General features: G+C 40.5%; 1 protein-coding gene across 2 annotated transcripts in view; it reads left to right on the forward strand.

Moving 5' to 3' along the window:
* The window catches only part of cfap70 (cilia and flagella associated protein 70), an 89,602-nt gene that overhangs the window by 27,243 nt on the left and 42,041 nt on the right, over window positions 1–20,318 (forward strand). For both annotated transcript variants that reach the window (XM_072560091.1, XM_072560090.1), the window contains exons 11-17: window positions 172–294; window positions 7,007–7,087; window positions 11,161–11,252; window positions 12,568–12,628; window positions 13,284–13,478; window positions 14,487–14,618; window positions 18,500–18,625. In XM_072560091.1, coding sequence (XP_072416192.1) covers window positions 172–294; window positions 7,007–7,087; window positions 11,161–11,252; window positions 12,568–12,628; window positions 13,284–13,478; window positions 14,487–14,618; window positions 18,500–18,625 — 810 coding nt within the window. The remainder of the gene's footprint in view (window positions 1–171; window positions 295–7,006; window positions 7,088–11,160; window positions 11,253–12,567; window positions 12,629–13,283; window positions 13,479–14,486; window positions 14,619–18,499; window positions 18,626–20,318) is intronic.

Below are 20,318 nucleotides of genomic sequence, written 5' to 3' on the forward strand. Positions count from 1 at the left end.
TTTAAGCTACCACTTTCAAGTTAAAGTCAGTTAAAAAAATTATGCCAATCAGTTCAGTAAATTTTCAGAAAACTCTCAGGTTTTAGAAAATAAACTTTTATATTCCATCTTAATATATATTTCCTTATGGCATAAGTTCTCTTGTTAATATGTTTATTGTGTATGATTCAGACAAGACGTAAGAACCGGGAAGCTTCTGGTGTTCCAGGTGGATTGAAGGGTGCAGCTTCACATCCCAAAAATGCCTTTAATAAGATTAGAGATGATAAAGCACCAAAGGAAGTATATAAAAAGGTATGATTAATGCCATTGCCAAATCTTGCATTGCTCTCACAAGTCAGTGTTTCCTTCAAAGTGAACAGTGTCTTCACTGATACAAAGCCATTAATGCTGTTTATTATTCTCATCCACTGTGCAGTGCTAATTTTTATCCTTTCCATCATTACTTGATTATGGTGTGCTGTAGCTTGTTATTTTCAGTCTACACACATTACAAGGGATTCAGACCTTATTGCTGGAGTTTACCTCAGGTTTCACAAAAAATTTATGGCATGGCAGCCCATAATGTCTATGTCAATGGAAAACCACCATCCATCCAGCTTGGTCCATATCCATGTAGATTGTAGCACTAGCACATCTCCATTTTTTAAATGCAAAGAAAGTTTCTGCTTCCATTACTCGTGCAGGCAGCAAACCAACCTCTGGGCATAAGCAATTCCCAAATCTACTCCTTATCCTTCTGCCAATTACTTGAATTCTCTAGTCCCTGGTTAATGACCTCTCTGTTCCACTCTCTCGGCCTCTCATAATTTGGTACACCTTAATTAAATCTGCCCTCAGCTTCTTCTGTTCTAAAGAAAATATCCTTGGATTTAACCAGTCTTTTCTCATTCTGTTTTGAAGATCATATGACCATAAGACATAGGAGTGGAAGCAAGGCCATTTGGCCTATTGAGTCCACTCCGCCATTTAATCATGGCCAATGGGCATTTCAATTCCACTTAATCGCACTCTCCTTATAGCCCTTAATTCCTTGCAAGATCAAGAATTTATCAATCTCTGCCTTGAAGACACCCAACATCCCAGCCTCCACTGCAATCCATAACAATGAATTCCACAGGCCCACCACTCTCTAGCTGAAGAAATATCTCCTCATTTCTGTTCTAAATTGACCCCCTCTAATTTTAAGGCTGTGCCCATGGGTTCTAGTCTCCCCGCCTAACAGGAACAATTTCCCAGCATCCATCCTTTCTAAACCATGCATTATCTTGTAAGTTTCTATTAGATCTCCCCTCAACCTTCCAAACTCTAATGAATACAATCCCAGGATCCTCAGCTAATCATCATATGTTAGGGCTACCATTCCAGGGATCATCCGTGTAAATCTCTACTGGACATGCTCCAGTGCCAGTATGTCCTTCCTGAGGTGTGGGGTCCAAACTTGGACACAATATATTCTAAATGGGGCCTAACCAGAGCTTTATAAAGTCTCAGAAGCACATTGCTGCTTTTACATTCCAGCCCTCTTGAGATAAATGACAACATTACATTTGCTTGCTTAATCATGGACTCAACCTGCAAATCAACCTTTAGACAATCCTGGACTAGCATTCCCAGATCCCTTTGTACTTCGGCTTTATGAATTTTCTCACTGATTAAAAAAATAGTCCATGCCTACATTCTTTATTTCCAAAGTGCAAGACCTCGCACTTGCTCACGTTGAATTTCATCAGCCATTTCCTGGACCACTCACCTAAACTGTCTAAATCTTTCTGCAGCCTCCCCACCTACCTGTCTGCCTAAGTTAGTATCATTGGCGAACTTCGCCAGGATGCCCCCAGTCCCTTCATCCAGATAATTAATATATAAAGTGAACAGCTGTGGCCCCAACACTGAACCCTGCGGGACCCCACTTGTCACCAGCTGCCATTCCGAAAAAGAACCTTTTATTCCAACTCTGCCTTCTGCCAGACAGCCAATCCCCAATCCATACCAGTAGCTCACCTCAAACACAATGGGCCCTCACCTTACTCAGCAGCCTCCCGTGAGGCACCTTATCAAAGGCCTTTTGGAAGTCTAGATAGATAACATCTACCAGGTTTCCCTTGTCTAACCTACTTGTTACCTCTTCAAAGAATTAGTCTCTATCTCTGACAATATCTTTATAAATCTCCTCTGAACCCTCTCTAGTGCTATCCATAATGCAGAGACCAGAAGTCCATGCATGTTCCTTAACTGGACTAACTGGGATTTCATCAGGAACTGGGATAAACTCTCTCCTTTTATATTCTGTGCCTCAGCCGCAAAAGGAAAGTATCCCATATGTCTTCTTAGCAATCTTATCTATCGATCTTATTACCTTCAGGAATCTGTGGGCGTGCACTCCTTGGCCGTTTTTCTGTTCCTCCACTCTTTTCCAGAATCTTATAATTTATTGTGCAATCGCTTACCTTGTTTGCCCTTTAAAAATGTGTTATCTAACACATGTTTGGACTGAATTCCATTGTCACTTTTCTGGTTTCTTGACCAATCCATTGGTTTCTTCCTGCAGGTGACAGCTGTCTTCCTTACGATTGACAATATATCTAAATGCTGTATCATGACTGTTACTTTGCTGTAAATTACTTCACTGTGCCCTTTACATTTAAATCTAAATCTGTGTGTCTGTGTGCAAAAAAATCCCAATCAACCACCCCACTTCACTTCCTCGACAATAAGCTAATTTGGATCCAAATTACCACTTGCCCTTGTATCCCATGGGATGTTAAAATTAAATAATAATGGAAATGCATCTGCATTAAAAACTTCAACACAAGTTCAGTCTTTGTTTATGCAAGGCGATGGCCTAGTGATATTATGGCAAGACTGTTAATCCAAATCTTAGCTAATGTTCTGGGCACCTAGGTTCAAATCCCACTATGGCAGCTGGTGGAATTCAGTTAAAAAATGTCTGGAATTAAGAATCTACTGATTGTCAGAAAAACCCATCTGGTTCACTAATGTCCTTCAGGGAAGGAAATCTGCCATTCTCACCTGGTCTGGCCAATATAAATCTCCATACCATAGCAATGTGGACGACTCTCAACTGCCTCTGAAATCGCCTACCTAAGTCATTTGGTTGTAATTGTGAATGAAGTCTCAACAAAGAAATGAAATCAGATGGACATTGACCATAGGCACTGGAAATGACAACAGCAAAAACAGTTCTGTCGATCCTACAAAGCCCTCTTCATTATCATCTGGGGGCCAGTACCAAAAATGGGAGAGCTGTCTCACAGACTAGTCAAGCAACAGCTTGATATAGTCATACTCACAAAGTGATATCTTACAGACAATGTCACAGACACCACCATCACCATCCCTGGATATGTTCTGTCCCAGCAACAGGATAGAGCCAGCAGAGGTAGCAGCGCAGTGCTATACTATCAGGAGGACACTGTGCTCTCTTGGCTGATGAATCATTATTCCTCTGTGTTGAACAACACTTGGAGGAATCGCTGGAGGTGACAATGGTGGAAAACATAGTATTCGTGGGCAGATTTCAGTGTCCAGCACTAAGAGTGGTTTGGTAGCAGCACCACTGACCTAGCTGGTCAGGTCCTAAGACTGGGTCTGTGGCAAGAAGTAAGGGAACCAACAAGAGGGAAAAACATACTTGACCTCAGCCTTACCAATTTGTCAGCTGCAGATGCATCTATCCATGATAGTATTATGTCGAGGAAGTGAAGTGGGGTGGTTGATTGGGATTTTTTTGCACACAGACACACAGATTTAGATTTAAATGTAAAGGGCACAGTGAAATAATTTACAGCAAAGTAACAGTCATGATAAGAGTAACCACCGCACAGTCCCGCAGGTGAAGTCCTGTTTTCACATTGAGAATACCCTCCATCATGCTGTCTGGGACTATTACTGTGCTAAATGGGATAGACTTGGAACAGATCTAGCAACTCAAGCCTGCACATCCATGAGGCACTGTGGGCCATCAAGAGCAGCAGAATTATACTCCAGCACAATATGCAACCTCATGGCCCAATATATCCCCCACTCGGCCATTACCATCAAGCCAGGGGATCAACCCTGGTTAAATGGAGAGTGCAGGAGAGTACATCAAGGATACCCAGAAATCAGGTGTCAACCCAGTGAAGCTACCAAACATGATGAATTGCATGTCAAACAGCATAATCAGCAATTGATAGACAAAGCTGAGCAATCCCACAACTAATGGATCAGATCTAAGCTCTACAATCCTGCCATATACAGTAATGAATGATGGCTCCACAAATATCTCCATCCTCAAAGATGAAAACGCCTAGCACATCAGTCCAAATGAAAAGGCTAAAGCATTTACAGCAAGCTTCAGCCAGAAGTACCAAGTGTATGATCCATCTGAGCCTCCTCCAATAGTTCCCAGTCTCACAGATGCCAATTCGATTCACTCCACATGATTGGAGACATTGGATTCTACAAAGGCTCTGGGCCCTGACAACATTTCATAGTAGTGAACTTGCCACTCCCCTAGCCAAGCTCTTCCAATACAGTTACAATATGAGCATCTACACGACAATATGGAAAATTGCCAGGTTTTACACAAAAAAGTAGGACAAATCCAACCCGGCCAATTGAGTCTACTCGCAATGGAACGTATCATCAACAGTTACCATCTCCAATAGAGTCATAGTCATACAGTCATACAGCACCGAAATAGACCCTTCAGTCCAACTTGTCCATGCTGACCAGATATCCCAAACATAACTAGTCCATTTGCCTGTGTTTGGTCTATATCCCTCTAACCCTTTCCTATTCATATACCTGTCTAAATGTCTTTTAAGTGTTGTATTTGTACCTGCCTCTCTCGTACTTCCTCTGGCAGCTCATTCCATATACGCAGGACCCTCTGTGTGAAAATGTTGCCCCTCAGATCCATTTTAAAATCTCTCCCCTCTCACTTTAAACATAGTTCCTCGAGTTTTAGACTCCCCTACCCTTAGAATAAGACCTTGGTTATTCACCTTATCTATGCCCCTCATGATTTTATAACTTCAAAGAGGTCACACCTCAGCCTCAATGGTCCAGGGAAAAATTATACAGCCTCTTCTTATAACTCAAACACTCCAGTCCTGACAACACTCTTGTAAATGTTCTCTCTAGTCTTGTACAGCCGAACAAGCCATCCCAACTCCTATACTGAAAGCTCTGACCAATGAAGGCAAGTGTGCTGAATGCTATCTTAATCACCCTGTTTACCTGTGACACAACATTCAAAAAGCTATGCCCCTGAACTCCTTGTCACTCTGTTCGATCACACTATCCAGGGCCCTACCATTAACCATATAAGTTTTGCTCTTGATGGTTTTACGAAAATGCAATACCTTGCATTTATCCAAATTAAACTCCAACTACCACTTCTCAGCCCATAGGGCCAATCGATCAAGATCCCTTTGTTACCTTATATAGCCTTCTTCACTGTCAACAATACCACCAATCTTGGTGTTATCCAAAAAATTTACTAACCATGCCTCCTAAATTCTTTTCCAAATCGTTTATATAATGATAAACAAAAGTGGACCCAGCATCGATCCTTGCGGAACACTGCTAGTCACAGGCCTCCAGTCTAAAAAACAATCCTCCATCACCACCCTCTGTCTCCTACCGGCAAACCTTCACCACCTTGTCTACATGTGAATCTAACCACTGCTCCTTGACATTCAATGGTGTTACCGTCACTATCACTGAACTCCCCATTGTCACCATCCTGGTGGTTACCATTAACCAGAAACTCAACTGGACTCGACACATAAACACAGTGACTACTAGAGCAGGTCAGGTATTGTGGCAAGTAACTCACCTCCTGACTTTCCAAAGCCTGTCCACCGTCTACAGGCACAAATCAGGAGTGTAATGAAATACTCTCCATTTGCCTGGATGGATGCAGTTCTAACAACACTCAAGAAGCTTGGTAACAAAAACAGCTGCTTGAAATGCACCACATCCTCAAGCATCCATTCTTTCCACCACCAATGTTCAGTAGCAACAATATGTATTATCTGCAATTCAGAAATTCACCAAAGATCCTTAGTCAGCAACTTCCAAACTCAAGACTACTTCAATCTAGAAGGACAAGGACAGCAAATACAAGGGAACACCACCATCTTCAAGGCTCCCTTCAAGCCACTCACCATTCTGACTTGGAAATATGTCACCATTCCTTCACTGTCACTGGGTCAAAATCCTGGAATTCCTTCCCTAAGGGCATTGTGGAGTCAACCTATAGCACTTGGATGCAAAGAAGGTAGCTCACTATCATCTTATCAAGGGCAACTAGAGATGGGCAATAAATGCTGGCCAGCCAGCAATGCCCACAACCCATAAAATTGATTGAAAATAAACTCATAACTGTAGAGCACAAATTTGTCCCAATCTGATGGAAAATCATTCTAACTCACATTTCCATCAGTTTGACTAAATTTCAGTATTAGAATGAAATTATTGTACATGTGCCTTGCCTAAAAGCCCAAAATATTTGATATTCCACATGTTGGGAGAGACCCCTCTATTCTAGAATTTTTTGTATTCAAAAGCCGCAGGTGTCATCTTTACCTTAAAATGGGACTTTGAATCAAAGGCTTTGGATGGTACAACTTGAAGGCAACAAACCAACAAATCTTTGTATCTGAATCATTACAGACTATCCCATGATACTTGAAGTTAAATTTAAATTTCATCAAAAAGTTGTTTTCCTAGGACACTGTTCGAATTTGGCCTTGGTTGGCATTTGTTTGATTTAGTTTAACAAATCACTTAAGAGTTTCTTATCTGATTATCCCGATGCAACATTGATTCTAAAAATAAGGTCCTGCTTTTCTTTTAAAGGATGAAAAGCAATTCCTGGCTATGAAGCAGTAGATGTCCTTGTTTTCCTTCTTTCTGGAATGTTTTGTAGTGATCTAGAAGGTTGCATTTCCTTTTCTATTTAATGTTAACTTTTATTATTGCCCACCTGTAGAACTCAGTAAATTTGAAGTCAATTATGACGGATCATGTGTTGGAGCCAGAAGTGCCAAGTGTAGCTAATGTGGAAGGAGAGGTAGGTTAAAATAGCACAACTCGCACTGATGGACAGCTATGCATGTATTTTTGTCACAAATTGAATATATGATGCTTTTGAATTGCACGGGAATTTTCTTTTGCACATCTTGCTCTTCTGGTCATTCTGTCACTCAGATAAAATCACTCTATTATTGTCCAATCTCCTGTTAACTTGCCATTTATATCTCCTTCTTTCTCTTGTTCTTGTTCCTTTGCATGGAGCAATTCCTCATATGAATAGACTGGTTGAAGCACTATAGATGGTTACAGGATAATCAAGCAGGTTATGGGTGCAGCTCCAACAATATTCAAGACACTTGACACCATCCATGAGCAGCTCACTTGATTGACACCACATCCGCAAGCGTCCACTCTCTCTATGTCTGCTGCTCAGTTTAGCAATGTGTACTATCTACAAGATGCACTGCAGAAATTCACCAGAGATTCCCAGACAGCACTTTCCAAACCCATGATCACTTTCATGGAGAAGGACAAGAGCAACAGATACATGGGAACACCACGACCTGCAAGTTCCCCTCCAAACCACTCACTGGATCAAAATCCTGGAATACCCTCCCTAAGGACATTGTGGGTCTGCCTACAGCATGTGGACTGCAGCAGTTCAAAAAGGCAGCTCACAGCTACCTTCTCAAAGACAACCAAGCAATAAATGCTGGTCAGCCAGCAATGCCCACGTCTCATGATTAATAAAAAAAAGAAAAATAATTGAATACAAGGCATTTTAAGTATGAGGTGTTGAGGGACTGAGAAAAAGTGCAGGTTAATGAAATGAGAATAATAAGTGGGTAGGATGATTCAAGTTAGGAGGAGCAGAAGCTTAGTTGAACTGTGCTCGAACACAATGGACTGGGGAAAGTGGAATATAGGATCCAGCCAGCGACCTCAGATGAAAGAGTGGGAAAGAAGAGAATGTTTTCTTTGAGGGGGGTGCCCTGAACTGATACCCCACTCTTGGTCCTAGTATCCCTGATCCCTCCCTGATCAAAATCCCCAGATGTATTTGAGTTTAGAATCCATTTTGTCTCCCCTCTTGGGGTTCCTTCCAACAGTATCCATCACTTACTTACAGTGATGCTGGTATACTCAGGAAATTAGAAAAGTCAGCATCTCTCAAGGCTTGATGCTGCTCCCATATTACTGCGTAACTATTGCTCCAGGGCAGCCTCTTTTTTATGTGGCCAGCTGAAGACTACATTGGCAAATAAGACAACCCCCATAAACCCCAGCAAAATTCACCTTCTGTGTGTAGTTTACTTCTCCAAATTTAAGAAAGGATACACTTGTATTGGAAGTAGTACAGTGAAGGTTCACTAGATTTTAACAAAAACAGAAATGCTGGAGAAAAATCAACAGGTCTGGCAGCATCTATGTCGAGAAAGCAGAGGTCAATGTTTTGGGTCTCTGTTTTGTGTCTGATTTCCAGCATCTGCAGATATTTTGTTTTTGTTTAGTATTTCACTGGATTGATCACTGAGATGAGGGGCCACCTTTTGATTACAGTCTGAGTAAATTGAACATCCATTCTCTGGAATTTAGAAGAATGAGAGGTGATCTCATTGTAATATACAGAATTCTGAAGAAGCTTGCTAAGGTGAGGTTGACTGATAGTTTCTGCTGTTAGGGAAATGTAAAATATGGAGGTGCAGTTGTTGTGGTTCTGTTCGCCGAGCTGGGAATTTGTCTTGCAAATGTTTCGTCCCCTGTCTAGGTGACATCCTCAGTGCTTGGGAGCCTCCTGTGAAGCGCTTCTGTGCTGTTTCCTCCGGCATTTATAGTGGTTTGTCTCTGCCGCTACCAGTTGTCACTAGCTGTCCGCTGTAGTGGCCGGTATATTGGGTCCAGGTCGATGTGTTTGTTGATAGAGTCTGTGGATGAGTGCCATGCCTCTAGGAATTCCCTGGCTGTTCTCTGTTTGGCTTGCCCTATAATGGTAGTGTTGTCCCAGTCGAATTCATGTTGCTTGTCGTCTGTGTGTGTGGCTACTAAGGATAGCTGGTCGTGTCGTTTCGTGGCTAGTTGGTGTTCGTGTATACGGATCGTTACCTGTCTTCCTGTTTGTCCGATGTAGTGTTTTGTGCAGTCCTTGCATGGGATTTTGTACACGACATTAGTTTTGCTCATGTTGGGTATCGGGTCCTTTGTTCTGGTGAGTTGTTGTCTGAGCGTGGCTGTTGGTTTGTGTGCTGTTATGAGTCCTAGTGGTCGCAGTAGTCTGGCTGTCAGTTCAGAAATGCTCCTGATGTACGGTAGTGTGGCTAGTCCTTTGGGGTGCCGCATGTCCTCGTTCCGTTGTCTCTCCCTTAGGCATCTGTTGATGAAATTGCGAGGGTATCTGTTTTTGGCGAATACCTTGTATAGGTGTCCCTCTTCCTCTTTTTGTAGTTCTGGTGTGCTGCAGAGTGTGTTTTGGCCCTTTTGAATAGTGTCCTGATGCAACTTCATTTGTGTGTGTTGGGGTGGTTGCTTTCATAGTTTAGGACTTGGTCTGTGTGTGTGGCTTTCCTGTAAACCTTTGTGGTGAATTCTCCGTTCGGTGTTCTCTGTACCATCACGTCTAGGAATGGGAGTTGGTTGTCCTTTTCTTCCTCTCTAGTGAATCGGATTCCTGTGAGTGTGGCGTTGATGATCTGGTGTGTGTTCTCTATTTCTGTGTTTTTAATTATTGCAAAGGTGTCATCCACGTATCTGACCCAGAGTTTGGGTTGAATTTGTGGTAAGACTGCTTGTTCTAACCTTTGCATTACTGCTTCTGCTATGAGTCCAGAGATCGGTGAGCCCATGGGTGTTCCGTTGATTTGTTCGTATATTTGCTTGTTGAATGTGAAGTGTGTTGTGAGGCACAAGTCCAGTAGTTTAAGTATGCCGTCTTTGTTGATAGGTTCAACGTCCTGTTGTCTGTTATGTCTGTCCAGCAGGTTGGCTATTGTTTCTTTGGCTAGGGTTTTGTCGATGGAGGTGAACAGTGCCATTACATCGAATGAGACCATAGTTTCTTCCTTGTCAATGTGTATATTTCTGATGATGTCCAAGAATTCCTGTGTCAATTGTATAGATTGTCTGGATCCGCTGATCAGGTGTTTCAGTTTCTGCTGTAGTTCTTTGGCCAGTTTGTGTGATGGTGTCCCTGGTAGTGATACTATGGGTCTGAGTGGGATGTCTGGTTTGTGCACTTTGGGTAGTCCATAGAATCTGGGGGTGTTGTTGCTTTCAGGTTTCATTCTTTGTTGGTCAGACCTGGTTATCTGTCCGTTTCAGGTGCAGTCTCAGGATAAGGAGACTTCCATTAGGAATGAGATGTGAGGAAATTACTTCACTAAAGGGGTTGCGAATTCTTGAGTCTTCAGAGATTGTGGATGTTCCCATGTTGAATACACTTAAAGTAGTAGAAAGTAAGAACTACAGATGCTGGAGATCAGAGTCGAGAGTGTGGTGCTGGAAAAGCACAGCAGGTCAGGCAGCATCCAAGGAGCAGGAGAATCAACACTTCGGGCATACGTCCTTCCTCAGGAATGAAGGCTTATGCCCAAAACATTGATTCTCCTGCTCCTCGGATGCTGCCTGACTTGCTGTGCTTTGCCAGGATCACACTCTTGAATGTGAATACACTTTTAAAGCTGGGAAAAACAGGTGTTTTTCTTAAGAAATCAAAGAACGTGGGGAGCAGATGGGTAAGTGGAATTAAAGCCTGAGATCAGCAATGATCGTACTGATGACAGAGCAGGCTCAACAGGCCACATTGTATTCTTGCTGCTGTTTATTGTGCCTTTGTGTGCACACACTTATTCAGAGTGCTCCTAGTGTGCTACATGCAGGTTTGCTACATGCCAAGCAATGAATGGGTAATGCCAGTGATAGGGGAATCCAAACCATTACAGTAGTCAGGTGTTCGGAAATTGTGTTCTTGTCTCTCATTGGTGGTGTCAATATCTGTGATGCATTAAATGTGGATATCAGATTAGTTGCTGCTCCTTCTTTCATTCTGAAAATCCATTTATCTTTAATCTGTCAAGAATTAGTTTGTAAACTCAAAACTATAAACTTACATTTCAGCAATATGTAGAAGCTAGGTCATACATCGTTCTGGAGTTTACTTTGTCAAAACCTTTGGTGCAGAAGCGACTCCGTGAGGAACTTGTTCAAAGGTAACATTTCAGTCTGAACAGAGCACATTCATAATTCTTTATGATGTGAAAATTAATATCTTATTGATGAACTTGTGATAATATATAAAATGTTTTTCTTTATTCTTCGTTTGATAGGTTCTAGGGAGTGCAATCAAGCATGTGGTATGAAAATTATCTATACTAGCTGTGACGCATGTGGATCTCCAACTCCCATGTCAGAACTTGCAACATTATGTCAGCTAGAGCACCTCCATTTTGTTATTGGGGGATGTTACTTATGGGGTTTCTGTCTCAATTTATTGTGATGTGAGCTTTTGTAAGAATTGAAACCAAACAATTAAGCAATCAATCTCCACTTATTCGCTGCTAACTCATTATCGTCTTTACTCAGGGGACTCAACTTCAAACTTAATAATTCTCTTTTTGTTGATAAATATGGAAAGACACTGTTTGAATTAGCTAATGTAACCTGGATGCCAGTTGAGACACTACAATTGAGTTCAGTGTCTGTGATCTACAGAAGGGGTCTTGTGGTATAGTGGTAGTGTCCCTGGGTTCAAGTCCCACCAGCTCCAGAACTGCATCAAACAGGTTTGAACAGGTTGATTAAAAAAACATTTGTGATCTACAGAGGAAAGAATCTATATCTATTCCCTGCTCTAATCACTAATCTTAGAACATTGCTGTTCTAATCCAGATAGCCAGGCAGTAAACAATAAAACTGGAGCATAATCTTGGCACACTTCAAACCTAATAAATAGTTTCTGTTTGTTTTGATATATCAGAGCATAATTGAATCCCAGTTAGCACTCACAGCCTGAATACAAATAAACCAATTAATACACCATTAATGCCTACTAGAGATGTGCATGTTTAAACTTGTATTTGTTTAATCTATTTTTCTAATCAACTATTTAGAGATGTGATTACACACTCTGGAGCAGCTGGGTCTTGAACCTTGGCCTCTCAGTGCAGGGGCTGGGTTAATACTGTTGTTGCACAAGGGCCATCACCCCATTTAAATATTGGCTGAGAACAGGATTGGCCTCACCTGTGATAACCCTGACTGTTGAGCATCTGCTAATCATACTGTCAGGTCACTGATGAAGAATGACAACCACAGCAAGATACCAATAGGCACTGGTGCCAATGGAGCAACACAACGACAGCTGTCAACACTGACTATGCAGGAATAATAGAAAATTTGACAAATAAGTGAATAAATGCTAAAATTTGAGTTATACCAGAAAACCATATGTTAACTTTCTTTAGTGTAACAATGCAAATTCTCATGAATTATTTGTGTGTGTCTCTCTCTCTCTTTCGCACATAGGGTTGCGGAGATAATTCCCCCTCGGCCATTATTCCCTCGTAGAACAGGTGGAGCAGATAGGGTATGTACAAGAACTGGAAATGGATGCTTATAAGCAATAGATGTTTGGAACAAAGTAGCACACTGAATTTATTACCCAATCCAGTATGAAATATTTTAATTTGTCTCCCTAAACTAAAAGCATTGTCTGGTTAATACAACAAATGATTTGCTTCTAGGTTTTTATCAATTGAGGTTTGTAACAGAATTCCAATAGTTGCTGTTTTTTCATACAGTACTGATTTTACTTCAGGATACTTAATTTTCCAATATCCAGTGTCTGCAATAATACGATTTTAAACATTTAGTGATTGTAGCTCATTCACATGACCTTATTATGTAAACAGCTTATGTGGAACCATTGCTGGCTGTGATGAAAAACTGGACAGCCTTTCAAAGAGCTGGCACAGGCATCAATGGATCCTTGCATTCCTTGCTTTTTTTTCCCTCATACCTCCCAGTGGAAGTTGCAAAGCAAATGTGAAACAATTTAGGGTTTTTCAAATATATTATGGCAGCAATTCATTATTACAGAATACTATTTGATGACAGTAATGAATCCATAGGAGTTCTTTTTTGTGCTTTGAGCCAATTTATTCTGTTCAGAAATAGAATATCGGGGTAAGCTTTATTCTAGTAAATGTTGATCACATTTGTATGTTTATTACATGTTGCAGGCTGTAGCTGACTACCACAATCAGATAATCAGTGTAGCTAAAATCATCATGGATGAATATCTGGAAATGTTTGGACAAAAACTAACTGAAGGAAAACTCTCACAGGAATACCAGGACCAGGAGGAGCGCAAACATAAATTAATATTTGAGTTGAACACTTCAGGAAAATACTTTGCCTTTAAGGAACAGCTTAAGGTAGTGCTATTTGCATATCTAGCTTTTAATATTTGAATATGGCATTACTGAAAATCCAGCTCTATCAGCTATATTTAGGATATACTCTATCTACCCATCTAGCAGAAATTGTGGCAAAGTGGTAATGTCACTGGACTAGTAAACTACAGCCTCATATTAATGCCATGGGGCCATGGTGCCTCTTGGAGATGCATCAATGCAATGGAACATTCTATCTTGTAATCAATAAAAACATTAGTGAAATAATAACATGATAGTTTCCCAAATTGAAAGAAATTTGTGGCTCAGATTTTGCTGTAAACAACAAAAATGATGCTTGGCCCTGACCTTCAAGGAAGCTGCAGTTGTGTTCGAATCATCTCCATATTAAGGAGTTTATCTTTCCTGATATCTTTTTGGTTTTGGTGTCAATTGTATGGGGTCTCTGCATCCAACAAGCATCAGCTTGAAGGATTCTCAGACAGCAAACTAGGAAGTAAACTGCATTCATTATCCTTCACCTTATTATTTTATAGTGAGCAAAATAAAGAATGAGACCTATGCACGCGAAAATGTCATAAACTAACTTTTCAAATCCAAAAATGTATGTATTTTTATCATTGTGGAGAAATCTGACATTCCACAAATATAAAATTAAGTTTTTGGGCAATAATTAGGACAAGATATAGAATTTAAATCCAATTATATCACATTAAACAAGGTGTTAATTTGGGGGATTTTGTACAAAGATTAGTTCAATTAAAAAATGTAAAATCACATTAATTCAACCAATTTCTAATCCCTGGGATTTAAAGGCATTCTTTATGGAGAAGCACTGAATAAAATGATAGCCAGCTTTGGTTTTACACTCTTCACTGCACCTGTGGAGTTTGTCAATTTCACATACATAATGAGTCAGTCTCACATTTATGTCAAATGTGAACACTGATACTTACATCATCATTACAAACCGCAAAATATTTCTGGAGATAAAGTGTAAAATTCTGAACTTCTAATTTCCTACTCCAGCATGCAGTTGTGAAAATTGTGCGTGAGAAGTACTTGCGGACTGTGGCCTTTGAGAATAGAGAACAGCTTCAGACATTCCTGAACAAGTTGTATATTTACTTGGTGGATCAGATGCACTGTTGCTTGCACAAGGTAAGGAATACCTGGAGAGAGCAAATAGCCTAGCACAAACTTGAAGCAATGTTTAATTCTAAATCTCCATTATTTCCTCAATCAAAAACCTGAGGCCGTCCACTCTATGTTAACAAATTCTTAGCCAAACTCTATCAAGATCTACGTGAGATAACAGTCACCGATGCAATTATCCCATGTGTTCATTTAAAATACAGAGTTTAGTAGAAAAGAAGCTTTTGTGTTATTTGCAACCTCAATAGCAATGGTCAGCAAACAGGCAGCTGCTGACAGTTGATAAGTGGGAGGGGTTTTGGCAAGTGGGCGGTTAGTAAATTGTTAGTAGGCTACTTAGTTGTATTAAACCGCTAAAAACATCTCAAAAAGACACTCAGTTGTATCAAACTGCAAAACATCTGAAAGAAAACCTGCTACCAAGAGAGCAGCAATGTCAAACTTAGTCCTGTCAATCCTGTAAAGTCCACCTTGCCAATATGTGAGGGCTGGTGCAAAAACTAGGGAAGCTGTCTCACAGACGAGTCAAACAGCAGTCAATTTACAGAAAACAAAAAATGCTGGAGATCATAGGCAGCATCCATGGAGAGAGAGCAAGCTAACGTTTCGAGTCAAAATGACTGGCCATTTTAACACAGCATCCTGTTTACCTACCCACCTGTCTATCCTCTGTGTGCTGCAATGCTCTAGGGAATCACAATGCAAACTGGAGGAACAACATCTCATCATCAGACCAGACACTTTACAACCTTTTGGATTTAATACTGAGTTCAGCACCTTCAGATTGTGAACCCACTCCCATTCCCACCCTTTCTTTTAGCTTTACTGATTGTATTCTCTGTCACCATGTCCCCTCTCATTTTACCCCCAACCACCACTCCAGTGGGACAGTCTGTTCTTTCCTGTCTGGCAGTTCTACGCACCATTATTCTGCCATTCTTATATTCTGATCATTTAATTTGCAATACCTTTCACCCCCAGCACTCCACACTCCCTGTTGTGCCCCCTGCGCACCCCCTATTCCCCACAACTATTGCATAAATGCTATCCCCTCCAAACTTCACAAAACATTACCTTGCTCTCTCTCCATAGATGCTGCCTGACCCACTGTGTCTCCAGCAATTTTTATTTTCAGTACAGATTCCAACATCTGCAGTAAAATTTGCTCCTACAACCAATTTATAGACCATGTCCCAGTCAACACCATCACTATCCCTGGCTATGTCAGCAGAAGTGCAGGACAGTGGTATACAATTAGGGTAGAGCTGCCCTGGGAATCCTAAATGTTAACTCTGGTCTGCCTGAAGTCAGCAGGTCAAACATGGCAATGTAATCTTCTGCTGACTACTGCCCTCTTTTGCCGGTGAACTGGTACTCCTCCATGTTGAACACCACTTGGACAAAAGCACTGTCAATTGTTGAGAATGTACTCTGTATTGGGCCAGTCCCAAGCTGTTCACTAACCTGAGAACCAATACACAGTATCAATACAAGCCTTTGTTATTGATGACTCGTCAATAGTCCAGTGAAAAGTCAACTTGTTGCCAACCAAAGCTCCATCTGAACACAGAACCCCTTGACTCCAGTTTGTCTACAACCTAAACTTCAATTACTGATTGTTCAAGCAGCTGTTTAGATAATGCTTACCTTGAGTGTCAGGTTTCTTGCTTTTCAAAACATGCAGTAATCCTTGCAAAATGCTTGTTTGTCACAATTCTACCACACTTCAGTCCACAGTTTTAGAAAGCACAGAAATAAAAAGAGACAGTATTTACACAATTCCTGCATGAATCTATATCTTGAAATGTTTTTATTATCCATGTGTGTCTGAAATAATCCATCAACTTATTTCTCAATAAAATCTATATTTATAACCAGTTGTTGTAGAAACAACATTTCTTGTGGAAACAATGTCCCATCTTTACATTGAGTATACCATCATGTTGTGTGGTACTACCATTGTGATAAATTGATTGATTTTAAACAGATCTAGCAACAAAAGACCTTGTATGCATAAGGCACTATGGACCAGGACAGCAGAATTGTACTCCAATAAGATCTGCAATCTCATGATCTTCCATTTTAAACATCAAACCAGGGGATCAACCATAGTACAATGAAACATGTAAAAGGCATGCCTCTCAATCAATCTGGTGAATTAACAAAACTGACTTACATGTGGGCCCAATAGCATAAACAGGAAGTGATCAACAAGGCTAAGTGATTCCAAAAGACCATAACCCTTGATTTCCTTACTGACTGAATATCTGTCAATCTCAGCCTTGAAGCTAATTACTGATCCAGCCTTGACAGCCTTCTGCGTGAACAATTCCACAATCAATCAATCACATCCAAGTTGTGTAACCCTGCCTCATCCATTCATGAATAATATTGAACAATCAAACAAATCACCAGAGGAGAAAGCTCCACAAATATCCCGATCCTCAATGATGGGAGAGCCCAACACATCAACACAAAATATAAAACTGAAGCATTTGCAACAATCCTCACCCAGAAGTCTCAAGTAGATGATTCACCTCAACCTCCTTTGGAGTTGCCAGTCTTCTGAGGCAGCTAAGGAAGAAGCTGGGGCTCCGAAAGCTTGTGGTTTCAAATAAAACTGTTGAACTATAACCCAGTGTGGTGTGATCTTTGACTTAGTCCACCCTAGTCCAACATTGGCACCTCCACACCTTGTGAATATGTTCAATGATGACCATCATGATAAACAAATTGCAAAAACAAAACTTGTATGAAGACAGTTTATACTCTGGGATCTTGTATTACTTTCAGCTGGCATCATAACAGTCTGATCAGCTCAAAACTAATATAAGCTGAAACTCACACTTAGGTACTTGAAAGCTATCTCCTCTTTTAAGTGACAGATAATGAGAGTTTTTCACCGGCTTTATAGTTTTTATTATTTGTTCATGGAATGTGAATGTCACTGGCTAGGCCAGCATTAATGTCCCATCCCGAATTGCCCAGGAAGACAATGAAGAGTCAGCCACATTATCGTTGGTCTGTAGTTGCACATCGGTCAAACCAGCTAAGTACGGCAGTTTCCTTCTCTAAAGGACGTTAGTGAACTAGTTCAGTTTTTCCCTGACAATCAACAATGGTGTTATGATTATCATTAGACTCTTAACTGCAGATATTTATTGAATTTAAATTCCATTATCTGCCATGGCAGGATTCAAACTCAGGTCTACAGATCACCTGGGTCTGTGGATTAATAGTCCAGTTATGATAGCACTAATTCTATTGTAATTTTTATGCCCTATTCTTCTCACAGTTGTGACTTTTACAGTTTTCTTGCCTCAACAAGTCTTGGCTTGTGACTCATAAGCCACTGAGTTTTATCATCTCACGATCCTTGAATCATCAAACAGAGTGCTGCTGAACGTACAATTATAGAGGCCTTTTTTTTATCAGAACCTATGCCACCATGAAGTTATAATCCTTTTAGACAGTTATACACTTACACATGTCTTTGCTGAAGTATATTCCTGCATAACTGATAAAGCAAGCTACATAAATTATTATATTGCTGATTGCTGAAATGTTTGTTTTGGAGGATCAACTTGACCTACAGGCCTCATATAGGGCATGTGGAGAAATAATTACTTCTTTCCTAGGCTAACCAATTTTAATGCATTAATTTTGTGTAAGATAGATGTAATCATTTTGTATTAGTTTCTGTAAAGAACTGCAAAAATGAATATACATTTGAATGTACTGTTCAGAAACCAAGCAGTTGTTTAATTCTTCATATATGAAGTTGGTGAAAGCTGTGCTCTCTAAATTATCCATTTTATTGACATTGTGATTAGAATTTGAAATATTTTGCGATTTACATCTAAATTGCTGTCCTTTATTTCACCTAGATGTTGCACGTGGATCCCCCAGATCCTATTCCAGAATCATTCCTCAGTTCTGTACAGTTAAAACACTTTGCTAAAGAAGCTGAAATGAACAAGGACTTTGAACTAGCAAGTAAATACCACCAAGAGGTAAGGGCCTTTGTAGATTGACTAATAGTTACGGCAGTATATGAGCCGATATTCCTCTCATTGTTTCTTGAGAATAGTTTTGTCATGGTCACAGTCTTAGAGTCAGTTTGCCTGTTGAGCCAAATTTGCATTGTGCAGGCAATGTAAGGCACTTGATCCTTCAAGCCTGCTCCACCACTCAATAAGACCATAGGTGATTGGATTTTAACTGCAATTCTAGATGCCTGCATATCCCCAACAATCTTTCATCTCCTTGGTAATCAAGAATTCAGAACCAGCATGTTCCTGTGAAAATGAAGGATAAGGGTGTCAAAATTCTGGAACTTTGGATGACAAGAGAAATTGAGACTTCAGTCAAAAAGGAAAAGGAGGCATATGTAAGGTTTAGGAAGCTGAAGACAGACAGAGCCCTCAAAGAATGCAGATGTGGCAGGAAAGAACTCAAACAGGGAATTAGGAGGGCTAAAGTGGGCCATGGCAAACAGGATTAAGGAAAATACCAAGGTTTATAATACATGTATAAGGTGAAAATAGGTACATAGGGAAAAGGTAGATCCACTCAAGGGCAAAGGAAATAATTTATGCAAAGAGGCGGAGGAAGTGGATGAGACCCTTAATGAATGCGGTGCATAGCTATTCATAAAGGACAAGGAAATGGTGGATGGTGAGTCTTGGGATGGGTATTTGATACTGTGGGGCATGTCAATATAAAAAAGGAGGTGTTGGGTGTTTTAAAAAGCATTAAGGTTAACAAGTCCCAGGAGGTGAGGAAATTGGTGGGGCCTTGTACAAAATCTTAGTATCCTCTTTCGTCACAGGAGAGTTCCCAGAGGATTGGAGAATAGCGAATGTTATTGCTTTGTTTAAGAAAGACAATAGGGATAAACTCGGAAATTACATTCCAGTGAGCTTTATCTCAGTGAGAGGAAAATTATTGGAGAAGATTCTTAAAGTCAGAATTTACTCACATTTGGAAAAGTATGGACTTATTTCCTCTATGGTTTTATGTAGGGAAGTCATGTCTCACAAACTTGGTTGAGTTTTTTTGTAAGTCATGTTGCAGCTGCATAGAACTTTAGTTAGCCATATTTGGAATATCATGTGCAGTTCTGGTCGTCACATTACCAGAAGGGTGAGGAAGCTTTGAAGAGTGTGCAAAAAGGGTTTACTGGGATGTTGCCTGGTTTAGAGGGTATTAGCCGTGAGGAGAGATTGAACAAACTTGTTTTGTTTTCAGTTGATCATTGAAGGATGGGGGAGTGACCTGATAGATGTTTGTAAAATAGTAAGAGAAGCAGTAGAATGGATTCTCGGAGTCTTTTTCCGGATGGAAATGTCAATTACGAGGGGGCAAGGTGAAAGGGTGAAAGTTTAAAGAAAAGATGAAAGGCAAGTTTTTTTACGCAGAGTGTGTAAGTGCCTGGAATGTGCTGCCAGAGAGGGTTGAGGGGTCAAATACAATAGCAGTGTTTAACAGGCATCTTGACAGAGGTATGAACAGGTAGCGAATAGAGGGATACTGACAGTGGAGAGGCAAAAGGTTTTCAGTTTAGAAATTTGTGCCAACACAATTTTGGTGGGCTGAAGAGCCTGTTCCTATGCTGTACTGTTCTTTGTTCTTTGAATTTGTCCACAAAAGTTTAAAGGTTCTCTTTTGAGGAAGGGAATTCCAAAAACTCTCAACCTCTTGAGA

This window comes from Chiloscyllium punctatum, chromosome 40 (genome assembly GCF_047496795.1).
Source record: "Chiloscyllium punctatum isolate Juve2018m chromosome 40, sChiPun1.3, whole genome shotgun sequence".
NCBI lineage: Eukaryota > Metazoa > Chordata > Chondrichthyes > Orectolobiformes > Hemiscylliidae > Chiloscyllium > Chiloscyllium punctatum.